Genomic DNA, 14,736 nt, shown 5'->3' with positions numbered 1-14,736 from the left:
GGTTGTGCTTCCTCCCAGGCTGGCAGCGAGATGTACATGTACCAAGTGTTGTATTGCCAGGGGATAGTTAGGGGTGTCACCTAATATCTGGAAGTACTGGGGAGTTCTCCTGGGTGGAGCAGAGGAGAACAGGAACGGTAACAAATTTTTCCTTAGGCTCTCTACAGTAAAGTAAAACCTGTTAATTTCCCCAGTATGAGCAAGGTTCAGTTTCACTTGTCCATATATTGATTTTATGCTTGTAGGCAATATCAACAATCTTTTTCTAACCTCTGTATACATGGTTTCCATTTGTGGAATGTAGCTGGGCCCTGAACAAAGTTCATACAACTATATTTCATGTCCTTGTGCTGCTATTTTTTCTACAGCTATTTAAAGCAGAGTTTCAGCCGTTTTTGTGTTTATTAACTCAGCAGCTACAAAAACTGTATCTGCTGACTTTTAATAAAGGCAGACTTACCTGTCCCAGGATCCAGCGATGTACTCACTTGTGCCATCCTTTCTCTCCTCGACGCTGGCATCTCAACTGTGGGCACCAGGCTGTGTCAGTTTGCGGCTTCACAGCTTGGTGCCAAATATGGCAGTGGAGGGGGGGGGGAGGCCAACAAGCGGAGCTTCCACTTTTGGGTGGAACTCCGCTTTAAAGTGGTTTATGGGTTTCTAATGGAGGTAAAGATTACCTGTTCATAAAGGATATGATAAGAAGCAATTGTATTTTGTCAGTATGCTATATTAATATATCCTCCTCCAATTAACATGAATAAATGACCTTTTACCACATGTTGCTTTGCGGTATAATGTGGCAAGGAAATAATTGTCAGTAGGAATGCCCTTCCTGAGTAACTCTGTATTTTCTGTTTCCTCATTCCATCATCCTGACCCGTGTTTTTATTTTATGTTTTCTTTACAGAAATGGAATCTATTTTGAAGTTGCAAAAACAAGGTAAGGACCTCTGTTTAAAACCTTTATTTGAATGATTATTTGTCTTTGTATAGCTTAGTTTCTCCCTTCATGTTGCACTCCAGCAAAAAAAAAACTCTTTAACTTCTTTTGGGGGGGGGGGGGGGAAGGGTTAGGTTCTGAAGCTCTCATTGTCTTGGTGGTCATTGTGACTGGGATATTAAAGGGAATCCAATTTTTATCATTCTGAGTGGAACCTGAGTAGAGGGGAACGGTCCCAGTGGAGACAACTGTCAGTGATGGGAGATTTCAACTAATTTGCTGCCATGTTTTTTTTAGACAGAATGTGAAGTGTACCCAGTAAAGACACACAAATGAGAACCTGGCAGGGGTTGTAACCCTTGCGTATTAGGAATGTTTTAGAGTGTGTTCCACTCTAATTAGCTAATTGTACCAGATTTCTATTTCAAGTGAAAACACATATATGATTTAGGCCTGGTCCACACCCATTGCATTTTCCCAATGCATATTGTATAATAATCTTAAGCATGCCATGCTGAACTTGCTGAGATTCGAACCATGTATGGGCTGGCTGAAAGTTAATAGATCGATCAACCTGTGTACAACCAGCTTGCTGGATTTTACCTGCGATTATTGCTAGCAACTGTTAGCCACTAGCAATAATCGCCTTGTTCCTCTGACGGGGATGGCTTCCCCTACCGGAAGAACACAGTGGTTCCGTGGTAGGGATTTCCCTGTCAACACTGACTGTGTTGATGGGGGAAAGGTTGCAGGACAGAAATGTGCTCCGTCTATGGCCTGCTTACCCCTGTGTACTGGCTGCACGTACTTTTTTGTTTGAAACTAAAATTTTAGTAGAGAAAAAAGGGTTTAACCAGAGTTTCCTGTTGGTGGAATATTGATATTGGTTATTTTTACCCCTTCCTGTCTGCTCCAGCATCTCTTTAAGTAGTTTGTAAGGCCTAGGGGACAGGAAAAATCACAATCATGTGACCACTGTCACAGTGGTCACATGACCAGAATCCTATTGTGTTGGCTACAGATCTTTACCCTGGACTGAGAGCTGTCTTTGTGTTGTGAGCACACTCTCGGCATATAAACCAGACTTTCAAAACCTTTTTTCAGCCAAGGTACCCTTTAAAATTCTTGAGGCACACCATTCTAAATTGTAAAAACGAAACTTAGTTTTACATAATGCAGCAACATCCACACATGCACCAACATCCAATGCAGAGCACCCAACGTTAAAGGTGATTTATTCTTACAAAAGCACACTGGTACTGACTAGTATTCCAGTGTTTCTTTTCTCCCTCAGTTTTTCTCTCTCCCTAAGCTGATGTGACCCCGGTGCTGATGGAGAGGGGCAAAAAAGGATGCTGTGCAGGTGTCTGATGTCCTTATCAACCGATGACATCATTGGTTCTTAGGATGCTGGCAGCTAGAAGGTTGCTATGGTGCACAATGAAAACCTGTGGATTTATGTAATTTAAAAGCAGGCTTAATCCACCCCCTGGCTTTATATACAATTTTTGGGCATTTTTTAGACATTTTGCCAAGGCACCCTGGTTGAAAAAGGCTGACCTAAATAGTGGCAGTCCAGTGTATGTACAGCATGTGGGTGTTAAAGCCCACCCTTTTGACACTGCACATGTGTGTTGGGTGGTCATAAATGGGAGAAATGCAAAACCGTTTTGAAATCCATAAATAAATGGCCACTTCCTCCTGTGCTTTTCTCCAGAGATGAGTCTAGGCAGCTGCCATCGATGTGCTGTCCTTTGTTTATTCTTCTGGGTCCCACATCGATCCTCTTTAGCCATTGGTTGGCTAAATAATTTGATCCCGCAGATGAGCATAGAAGTTACATTTTACCAGGCACCTTACAGATGCCATGAATGAGCAGAGAGCATATACTCTGCTCAAAAGACTTTTGAGCAGTAGTGCTCAAACTACTGGAAGTGTTTCACTACAGGAAGTGTTTGTTCCAGGTGTCGGCGCCCTTGTAAAGCTCAGAGCACTATTTTAGAAATGCAAAGAGAAATAGAGATGTGGGTGCGCTCCAGATTGGAAAATGCAGACGTGTTACAGATTTCTGCACCGTTCCGCAGCTCACCTGAGAGCTGCATTCAGTTGTCTGTCATCTTTATGCATTATTGATGGCAACTTCATAGAAAATGTGTAATTTATGGCTTTACACTTGTCTCCTAGCACAACAGCATGCAATATTTGTGGAACAAAGTTAGCTTCTAGTTTGCTTTCACCTGGCACTCTGGACTTTTTCACATTGCTTGATCAGCAATTGTCAAATTAACTATGGAAGTTTATGCTTTGTAAGCATTGCTGGTTTATTACACAAAATTACATTTTTCTTTTTCTTTTTCAGATCCCAATAGGATAATCACTTATAACGAAGCCATGGACCACCCTGATCTCTGAGACTACTGCCTTGGGATTGCTGGCTTTTTTTCCTAAGTCATTTCATCAGTGCATGAGAGACAATATCTGGCTATCATGCCCCTTTCTTTAATGTGCGCTTAACCACAAGGGAGAGAAAATAAATACAAATGGAACCTAAATAGAATCAGGACATTGGATATATAATTATATAAATAAATATATAAATATATATATACATACAAATATATATATATATTTTTGTTTAGATAACTATGTATACAAAATTCTATATATATATATATAAATATATAGTTATTTAAACAAATTTAAAAGTAGCATTGTTATTCAAAAATCTTTGATCCAATCAGGAAGCAAAACATCTTTTCCCGGGGAAAAAATGATTTAATCACTGGTACATGTTTTTGTTTTTTTTTTGTCTTTCTTTAAACCACACTTTTTTATTTTCATTTAATTTTTTTTTCATCATCTTCAAAACGAAGTGAATAAAGTTGACAAGTATCTTCACAGACATGCTCTTGCAATTGGGATAACTTGTGCGGAGTCTCCTGAAGAAAAAAAAAATGCTTATTTGCTTAATTTGCCAACAGAGAGAGCACATCCTGTTTTGAGGAATATTCCAACAGCCACAGTCTTATACTTCACTTTTTATGTATCTTTATGTTACTGGCTTCTACATACAACACTTATCCCTGCTTAAAAAATTAAAAAAAAAAAAATGAAAAAAAACAACACATTTTTAGGTTTGAAAATAACAGTTTCTATATGATTTTTTTTAAATTACTGCTTTCTGTTTTCTTCTGAGACTTCAAAAGTAACAACTATAAAAGGAAAAAAAAAGCTGTCTTAAACACAATTTTTTCACAATTTTTTGGAACTGGAGACGCACTTTTTGAATTCTGGAAAAAACTATTCGGACAAGCAGGTTTCTTAAGTTTGACCGTTTGGAATTTGTCCCATCCGTTGAAGACTAGTAAACAGAAATGCTTTAAACTTAAAGAACAAAAGCAAAAAAAAAATTAAATAAATAAAAATAGATTAAAAAAATAGCGAACGCAAAATAAAGTAATCTATTTAGGCATTTAATATATTTAAAAGATATATAAAGAGTAAAATCTGTTCCCTGTTTGATGTCATTGTATAAAAGGGGAGCAAGTTGAATGAGGCAGCTCTGCACTATGGCTGCTTCATCCCACTGTGTGTTGAAAATATCTGTTTGATTTAGTTTTCTGCTTTTATGTTTCCTTGGGTTTCATGGATAGCAACCAACTGCAGTTGAACATCAACTTGCAACATTTGTGGCAACATGGGTTTTCATTTTAGTTTTTCCTTTTTACCTGTATGCTACAAATGTCTTTAATATTTTTCTAAAAATGTTGGCAGTACCCCCCTTTGCTTGAGGGGTAATATTGGAAGTAGGACTTGAGCAATAAAGGTATTGACCCTTTCTTTTAGAGTGGCCTGCAGTGCATTGGTTACTAGAAAATATGTAACAGTATGGGTGCAGGTTTAGAGCAACTTTTTTTTTTTTCTTTTGATTTGCCTCCTTTTTAGGGCATTTTTGCTTTAAAACTGTTTTGTCTTTGAGCGGTGTCCTTGCCTGTTTGCTTTGTTATCTTGATCAGCCTTGCAGAGCACCCTGGGATTGCACAGAGCTGGGCTTCTATGCAAGCAATAGTTGTGAGTGCCTCTGCAAATTGAAACAAAATATGTCTTTTGGAATTGAATGGTGCTATATACATAGAATATTTTTCATGTTGCGGGCCCCTCCAATATTTGAAGGGGTTAATCTCTTGGTTGCAAGAAGTCCCCTAAACACTAATTGTCAAGATAATGCTGTGTACCAGTTTACTGTTGAATTTATCAGGTTAAAAGTGTAGCTTTTGCCTTTTTTGCACTTTTGTTTGATAAAGAGAAATATTCTAGAACAGGGCAGTGAGAAAGCAAATGGTAACAGGAACTGAAATAATGCACCTCACCTGTATTCTTGTACGTCCTGTAAGTATCCATTTTGCCCAATGGGAAGTGTTCATACTTTACCTGTAGCCTTGTCTGACTGCAGCAGTCTACGCTTAAAGTAAATCTGTCCCCAGGATATGGACATTTAAATGTTTACATATTTTTAACAAGTGGTAAATGAGCTTTAAAATAAACCCTGACCTCTGTAGCCCCAGGTACTATAGAGCAATTAATCCATAAATTTCACAACTGCTGCTCTGAAATTGTAGCTCATCTCCCCTTCTTCTAGCAGCTTTGTCTTGGCAGCCTTCTAATGTAAGAAAAGCTGAAACTGAGCTTCAGAGTCTCAGTTGTGTTCCCTAAAGGAAAAGTTCACCTTTTCAGAAAAAATAATAAATGAACATATTTTTGCAGAAACCAAAATATGCATTTATAATTATGATGCACCTGCAATCAGTGGATCATGGGTGCAGTGTTAGTTTTCTACAGACAAGCCCTGCAGCTTTCTGCCCATACCTCCACACAGGCTGTCATTTTGAAAGCTGCCGGGCTTGTGAAGGAACTATGAGAGCACTCATTGGCTCCCTCACAATTCAATGAGAACTACAAGCCGTCAGCTGCGAAGTGCAGCACAGCTGTGCTTTTTTTCAAAAAGTGACAGCAGGTGTGGGTAGAAGATTCCCTGCCCAGTGTCAGACTTGAGGGGGCGGAGTTGGTGACACTGGTGGGAGGAGTTGAACATGTTTTCAAGTTCTACACTAAATACGGGTGAAGTTAGCCTCTAAGGATGAAATTAAATGCTTCACAGTACCTATGGCTACAGAGGTCAGTGAGGGCTTGTTTTAAAGCTAATTTACTGCTAATTGTTAGGAATAAGTAAAACAAATGTCCATAGTCTGGGTTCAGTTGCACTGGAAGATGGTTCCAGCAGCAGGGATTGTTAGTGCTATTCCTTGCCTTTTTTCTTGTTATACTTTTACAAGCTGTGAAGTGTCCATTTAACCAGGTGGGACTAGTTCAAAATGTGTCACCGTGTTATCAGATTGCAGCTGTCAACCCTTAAAAGGAAATATTTTCTAAGTAAAAGCTGTCAATGCTGACAAATCATTCTGCATGTTATCTGCCTATTTGTTATGGTACCCCTTTACCTTCAGCCACTAATCCAGAATTAGTAATGCAGATGAAGGCACTACTGATTTGCATACTTGTTCCAGTAAAATAACTCAAAATATATTGATGCCAGAGGGTCAGCGCAGCAGCCAGCAAATTAGATTTAGTTTTTTCTAGAACATCAACAGCAGCCCCAGTATTTCCCTTAGAAAAGGTTTACATTATTTTATAATAGTAATTTAATGTATTAAATGTTTCCTTTCGGCACAATGGATACTTTTATTATTGGACCTAGCAAAAAGATATATATATTTTTTTTCAGTTTAGTGCATACAGGCTAGGTAATGTCTAATTGCAAAACTTACAGATAGTATTCCTTTAAAGTGGTAGTAAAGTCACTTTGTATATTTTTATCTACAGGTAAGCTTATAATAAAGTTTATTTGTAGGTAAAATGAATATCTCCTAAACGTTCACCATTTAGGAGATATTCTGTGGAGCAGCAGCTGGCAACAATACTGACGCAAGCGCTCCGAAGGAACGTCATACCCATGCCGTTCTTTCAGAGCTGTGTGCCATGGCCGAAACTCCCATGTGCATGCACGGAGTAACGTCATTGGCGGCTCGGCCATTCAAGTAGCCGCAGCCCACAAACCTGGTAGAAAGACTGGGTGATGTCGGAACCTTTTGCAGCGATGAAAGTTCACCGCTGGAGGGCTTCGTTCTAAGGTAAGCCTTTCATAATGTGCTAATATACAATGCATACTAGCACATTATATTACTTTGCAGCAGGATTTTTTTTTTTCACGAGTTTGCTGCCACTTTATCTACTTCCCAGTGACCTAGCGCATATATGTGGCCTCTTGGCAGTGGGCTTTAACAACGAACGGCCACATGTATGCAGCTCTAAATAAACACTTTACTGTGCTGAGATTGCGCTCCTGTACTAAGTGGACCTTTACTTTTGAAGTGTTACTAAACCCACAAAAGAAAAAACAGTCTGTATATGCAGTAAAGTGTGCTTGTTATACTCGCTGTGGAACCTAAGGGTTTAATCCTCTGCATTGTGTAAAAATGCAGTTGGATCCTGACTTCTTGGATCCTCCCCTTCTTCCAAGGACCCCCTCTCATCTCCTGATAAGACATATCATGTGGAGACACTCTGCACATGCTCAGTTTGATGTGTATTGCTAGAGATTTTTGTTTTTTTCTTGGGAGAGTGCATGTGATTAGCACAGGGCCAATTAGCGCTGTCCAGACAGAGGTCAGGGATTCTGCATCCTCCTAGAGCAGAAACAAAACTCCCCCTACAAGCTTTAACCAGTGCTCTGCTGAACACTGATCGAAGACTGCTCTAATGGCTGATGAGAAAAAGTATTTAGCAGTTTATATTTACTACATTAATTGCATTTCCATGTTCTGTGTACTGTGGAAGACCAGATATAGTGAATGCAGGGTCCTGGGTTTAGTAACATTTTAAGTGCAAGGTCTGCTTACAGTGTAGAGCTTTTTTGAAAAGTGATGCACTTGCCGTTCATTGTGACAACTTGTTCATACAGATTTGTAAATGTATTGAAACTTTATTCATTCATTCACTTTAACAGTGAATAAAGGGATAAAGGAGCCAAACTGGTAAATAATAGAATTCACAAGGTTGATTGTACCACTGGACTGCTTTGTAGTACAAAAACTGTCAACAATGTGATGAAAGATGGCCTAACACTTTAAAAAGATTTAAAAAAAAGGGGTTTTGGTGCCACAGCTGCACATTACTCATGCCAAGCATTTGTCTCAGAGAAACATTTCTTTGTAAATGTTGCTTGCTCAATTCACCGCCAACATTTTTGTTTTAGATGCTAGAATCTAATTTTCAGTTATTTATTTTAGCACAGGAAACATGCACAGAACTCTTAGTGTTCGATAACAGTACTGTACCTGTGCCTTGTTTCCATCGCTGTGTTTTAGTTTAATTAAGTTTTTTTTCTGGTTCAGTAGAAACACCAATTTATGCAACAAGTCTAAAGTTGGGTGGGTGACATCCAAAGCATTTGTTCACCAGTTTAAAATATTTTAGGTTGCCTATACATTTAATAATTTATCTTTTTTTTTGTCCTAAGTGGGGACAACATCTTAATGCTAAAATACACAGTGCCTGTAAATGGCGACAAATGTTTATCAATGTTTCTTACTTGGCAATATACTAAAGCTAGTTTTAGCTCTGCCATATGAAACAATGACATTTTATTTTGTCTTGTCTGCAACATAGTCTGTATATTTATGGTCTCATACATCATATTGAATTTTGGGAATCAAACATATATGTCGGCCACTAAACCTAAAATACACGTTAAAGGGAAAAGAAAAAGCTTAAAGTACGATTCATAAGTTTAAAGAAAAATCCAGGTGAAAAAAGTTATTGATGAGTGCATAGGTGTTCACAAACAAATTGCTCCCAATCCAGCAAACAACTCCTCAAAATGGTCCCAGACACCTTTGGGTGTTGCAGCACCTAACACCTTATCCTAATGTGAAGATTTCCAATACAAATCTCTGGAATGTTTTCTGATGCAGTGTCCATAGAGTTCCATTATTCGTTCCTGCAGGATCTAGAGGTGAAAATGCCTGAAATTTTACATAAACTGATGAGGTGCCACACCTTCCTTCACCTATGTTTCTTATTTTGGCATTCTACTCTCTGAGGGCCCATTCACACTGTTTTGTTAAGAGCATGAACACACATTACTTGTGTTTTGTGCAGTGCCACTAATTCTGAATGGCAACTCTATTAACCTTGCTAACAGATGTGTGCTGCGGGGAGATGCCTGAAATGGTACAAGTGACTTTTTTGGTGTTTCCATTCAAATTAATTGGTTTGCCTTAACGCAGCACATGTTGACCTACAGCATAACGTACATCAATGCAGGACAACAGTGTGAATGGGCCATGATTGCTGTCTTCCTTTGCAATTCAACTTTAATGTTTGCTGCTGTAGAGGCCTGGAGTACTCAGCTCTAGTCCAATTTCATGAGCTGAGCTCCCTAGAACAAGCACAATGTTGTAACTTCTGACTTGATTGGTTTTTTTTGGGTAAGTGACTGACTACAGTGTTAGGTGCTCCATCGTCAAAAGCTACAAATTTGTCTGTAGTTCACTTAATAAATGAGGCGGCTTTCACATTTATGCCAATGCTTACTGCCCCCCAAAAATCAATCTGTGGTGGATTGCACTTCAAAGGGCAGTAAAGCAGTGGCTGACAAGTTGGGTTTTTTGTTTTGTTTTTTTTTAATGGTAAACAGCAATTTTACATTGAGGAACCATGCCGCAACTGCGGTGTGGCCCCATTGAACTCAGTGGCCAAGCTTGACAGGTGGTGCTGCCTGTCAAACTCTGCGCCCCAAGTTAAAAATGCAATTGGTGTGAATCAAAGCCACAAAAAAATTTGTATTTTTAGCCCCGTGTAATTGTTCCTGTATGTTCCTCCTTCCTGCCCAAAGTTTATTGCTCTGTTACCATGCCAACATCTTGGAACAATATCCAGTGCATGTGCAGACACAGTGCATCCCTCCACACGTGCAGACTGCTGCGCTTTTTTGCCAATAACCATTGGCTAACAGAGATCTTCGGCGATCTGCGCATCTGCAGGGGGAGCTACGTGTCTGTGCATGTGTGAGAATAGCGCTGAAACACCAACATACCGCATCCTGGGATGTAACATGGATGTCCCAGGAGGCAGCAAGTCAGTGAACACGTCATCCTTGCCTAGGTGACGATTTAGGAAGTGCATCTGTGCAAATACTAATAATAATAATAATAAAAAAAAAATTAAGTGTTTTTTTTTTTTTCCCCAATTGAGGGGGAAGGAGGCAAAATCCAGAGAGGAATTTAGGCTACATTCACATGACAGATTAGCAGCCGCTAGGGGTGGCCACTGACAGAAGCCAATAAATTCTTGACAGTGGTTGTAAACACTGCCTGTACACTGTATGCAATGAGCTGCAGCTGTCAGATTTGTGCTCTGTACAGATTGATGGTCGGTACTGCTGCTCATCTTAGCAATAGAGTTTCTGATGGACCCTGGAAACAGACAGCGTATGTCCAGGGTCAGCATTTTTGAGGAGTTTTTCAGCTGAAAATATTCAACCAGTTTGTATGCGGTTATAGCACATAGTGTTTAGTGACCTTTGAACACAGCAAACTATCCACTGCTAAAGTGCCATGTGACAGCCTTAATTTTATTTAGGATTTGTGTTCTTGCATTACAGGGTTAACATTGCTGCTTGTGGGTTCATTGTACTGCAGATAGGATATGCGGTTATTGAACAAGGTTGGTCAGAGTGAAGTGCACACAAGCCTCTTGCCTTCTGTTCAGCATCTACTCTATAAAAGGTATTTTCACTGTCATCATGGGATTCAATCAGTCTATTCACAGTTGGCCAAGATGTATTCCCTGTTTAACATTGCTGATGGCAACTCCAGTGCAGACACAGTATGCCCAGAGTCTTCATATGACACAGAGCCCTTAGGACTTGATATTCGTTATGTCTATCCTACGCAGATGGCAGTGGTTGTCTGCAACACAATGGGGTTGATTTACTAAAACTGGAGAGTGCAAAATCTGGAACAGCTTTGCATTGTAGCCAATCGACTTCTAACTTGTTCAATTAAGCTCTGACAAAAAAAACAAAAACTGGAAGCTGATTGGTTTCTTTGCAGAGCTAAACTAGATTTTGCGCGCTCCAGTTTTAGTAAAGCAACCCCATTGAGACCTCCATTAAGTTCTTTGGGGAATGGAGTTTGATATACTGTATACATGCAAAACCGTTCTACAGCTGAACAATGGGCACAGTGACAGAACTGAAGTGTGCAGTTTGTCCATTGAAGTGAATCCAGGTCTATATGATGGGTATAACAGGTGTCAATAGACTGCTGTGTTCTCCTGCACCTTAAGGCTAGCTGTTGCCTGTTCTTTTGTAGATGGCAAGATGTACCTTGGAAGAAATAACCTGTCCCAAGTTCCTCAAGTCTTCACAAAGATGAAAGTGAATGCAAATTCTTAACTGGTCTTTAAGACAACTTGTATTCTTGGTTTAGTGGTTCTTTGAAAGGCCAGTAATACAAAAATTGTTCACTTGCTAATCAAATAAAACATACGTCTTTTTATTTATGGTTCTTTCCATATGTAGTGTAATCTATATTGATTTTTGTTTAATCAGGGAGACATACTCTAGTAGTAGATAGTTTATCAGTTGCCACTAATTTTCAGTTTGCCCATTTTATTGCCTCTGTAGTATGTTTTATTTGATAAGACGTTTGTGTACTACATTTTGTTGTTACTGGGCCTTTAATGCAGGAAATGTTTTATTGTTTGTGCAATTTAAAAAGTTTATTGTGCAACAGTGGGATCACTCTGCTGTAAGGCAGGGTGGAGACTTCTCTAGTTTTTATCAGTTGAAATAAGGCATGTACATCACTGTTAATACATACTGTTCAGTATTATGTTCTAAATCAATAACTTGTTAATAAAACATTTCTCTGCAGCGGATTCAAGATTTGTTTTCCATATTGTGACTGAAAAAAATATATAAAAAAAGGTTTTTATTTTTGGATCCCAGGACTTAATTTTCACAGATGATGTGACTTTTTGTAAAATATTTCATAGCACACAAATACATGAATTCTGTGTTTGTAGTGCATATGACACATAGTATGACACTTGGCATATGACCATTTTGAGAACCACAGGTTTGAAACCCACAAACTGTACACATTTGCAAAGTCCCAATTATTGACTCTGCCATTGATCTTATCTCCTATTTTTTGGTTGTTTTTTCATGGTAGAAATGTTTTTAGCTTGAGGTCCTTAATATTTTAAATGGGGCACAGAAAAAAACAATTTGCTGTGTAACAAGCAGCTGCACTTGTGGATACCTACCCTTACTGCTGCACTGTATGGCAGTTTGACCAGTCTGAGTTCAGCAGGTTCTAGCACCTTTCTATTACAGTTTTTAATTTCTTATAATTTTCATTTGAAAAAAGACAGTGTTCACGTGGTAATACTCTTTGATGTTTATGCTAATTTTGGACATCTGGGCTAATGTCATAATTATAAAGCAGAACTTGGACCAGATTAGAAGAATGACAATAAAACAGCTGTGTGTTCATTAAATCTGTGATGTAGGTAAATTATGTTCCAGTCTGCTGCTGCTACTAGTCGCAGACTGGGGCAGGGAGGTGACATAGCTCAATTGCCTGACTGACCTAGAGAAAAGTTAAGTCACCAGTATGACCTTGTTGTCTAGCATGTAAAGCTCAGGACTGGATGAGCACAAATACTTTGGCAAGTAACAATGTACATACTGTATGCATTTTAACTGATTTTACAGCAGTGCACAAATTTGTTGGTACCCTTCCACGAAAAATTAAAAAAAGTAATTGGAATCCATGATTGTTCCACATTTAATAAAAATAAGACTTTAGTTTTATTATTTAAAATATTCTGTTGAACCAAAAGCAATGAAAATGGTATGGAAAAAATGTTGGGGCTCTTAACCTAATATTTTTTTGCACAATCGCTGTGAACGCTTCTTGAGGAAAACCACTTCAACTGTCATGTTTAAAGGGTAACTTTTCCAAACTGCATGTTATAGCTCTTTTTATAGATGTTTGATGAGATTCAGATCAGGGCTCATTGAAAGCCATTTCCAAAAAGTCCTATGTTTTATTCTTAGCCATCCTTGGATGCTTTTGTCTGTGTATTTTTGGTTATATCCCTTTGGCGGACCCATGACTTGTGACTGAAGCAGAGCTTTCTATCACTGGGAAGTACATTTCCCTCCAGAATTCCTTAATAGTTTTGAAATGTCATTGTGCCTTGCACAGATTCAAGGCACACCCCTTGTCCCAGAGGTAGCAAAGCAGCCCCGCAACATAATTGAGTTTCCATACTATTTATAGTAAGTACGCTTAAGGACCGCCCTATGTCAGATATACTCTTGCAGCACCTGTGCGCAAAATAACGTATATATGTGATGTTTGCATTTCCGGGTGGGGGGCACGCGTGAGCTGCGCTGCCATTCACGGCCGTGGATGTCAATCACCGGGTCCCGGCCGGTAATTACCCGCTGGTGCCTGGTGATTACCAAGCATCTCCGACGGGAAGGAAAATTGTTTTGTTTACAAACAATCTTCCTCCCTGTCAGCTTGAGCACACTGCTCGGGATGGCCGTGCACAGTACAGCCATCCCGATCAGTGTGCTTACAGCGAAGAACACACTCCCCACCCCCTAGTAAAACACAACACGGTTAACCCTTTGATTGCCCCTCACATTAACACCTTCCTGCTCAGTGCTATTAGTGTCAGTACTTCTTTTTTTTTTTTTTTTTTTTTTTTTTAAACACTGATCACTGTATTGGTGTTACTGGAGATGTCTGTGACACCAAGTTAGTTCCACCCTAGTTTCAGAATGTCCGCGGCAGTCCCGCTAAAAGTCATCGCCGCCATTATTAGTAGCAGAAAAAAAAAATCCCATTATCTACACTACCATTTGTAAATGCTATAACTTTCACGTAAACCAATTAACCACTTGCCTACCAGGCACTTATACCCCCTTCCTTACCAGGCCAATTTTCAGCTTTCAGCGCTGCCGCACTTTGATTGACAATTGCGCCGTCATGCAACATTGTACCCATATGAAATTTTGATCATTTTTTTCTCACAAATAGAGCTTTCTTTTGGTGGTATTTAATCGCCACTGGGCGCTTTACTTTTTGCGCTATAAATTAAAAAAAGTGCAAAAAATTTGAAAAAAAAAAAAAAGTTTATTTGTTTTTTTTATAAAATTTTTCAAACAGGTATTTTTTTCTCCACTGATTTGCGTTGATGAGGCGGCACTGATAGGCGGCACTGATGGGCACTGATAGGCAGCACTAAAGGGCACTGATAGGCAGTACTAATGAGGTGGCACGGATAGGCGGCACTGATAGACAGCACTAATTAGGGGTCACGGATAGGCGGCACTGATATGCAGCACTGATAGGCGGCACTGATAGGTGACACTGATGGGTACTGATAGACGGCACTGACTGGCATCACTTCTGGGCACTGACTGGCGGCACTGACTGGCACAACCCCTGGGCACTGACTGGTGGCACTGACTGGCAGCACTGCTTGGCTGCACTGGTGGGTGGCACTGGTGGGCAGCACTGGTGGGTGGGCACAGGTGGGTGGCACTGGTGGGTGGGCACAGGTGGGTGGCACTGCTGGGCACATGTAGGTGGCACTTCTGGGCACAGGTAGGTGGCACTGCAGAGTGGCACAGGTGGGGGCACTGCTGG

At 39.7% G+C, this 14,736-nt stretch overlaps 1 protein-coding gene across 2 annotated transcripts in view; it reads left to right on the top strand.

Annotated features, from left to right (window-relative positions):
* NUFIP2 (nuclear FMR1 interacting protein 2) overlaps window positions 1–11,944 on the top strand; it is a 92,473-nt gene extending 80,529 nt beyond the window's left edge. For both annotated transcript variants that reach the window (XM_089683018.1, XM_089683019.1), the window contains 2 exons: window positions 911–943; window positions 3,303–11,944. In XM_089683018.1, coding sequence (XP_089539144.1) covers window positions 911–943; window positions 3,303–3,355 — 86 coding nt within the window. In that variant the 3' untranslated portion in view covers window positions 3,356–11,944. The remainder of the gene's footprint in view (window positions 1–910; window positions 944–3,302) is intronic.
* The last annotated feature ends 2,792 nt before the right edge of the window (window positions 11,945–14,736 follow it).

This window comes from Staurois parvus, unplaced genomic scaffold (assembly GCF_062004578.1).
Source record: "Staurois parvus isolate SC_StPar_1 unplaced genomic scaffold, SC_StPar_1.0 ptg000299l, whole genome shotgun sequence".
NCBI classification, from domain to species: domain Eukaryota; kingdom Metazoa; phylum Chordata; class Amphibia; order Anura; family Ranidae; genus Staurois; species Staurois parvus.
This window is presented reverse-complemented; position numbering and strand designations above follow the sequence as displayed.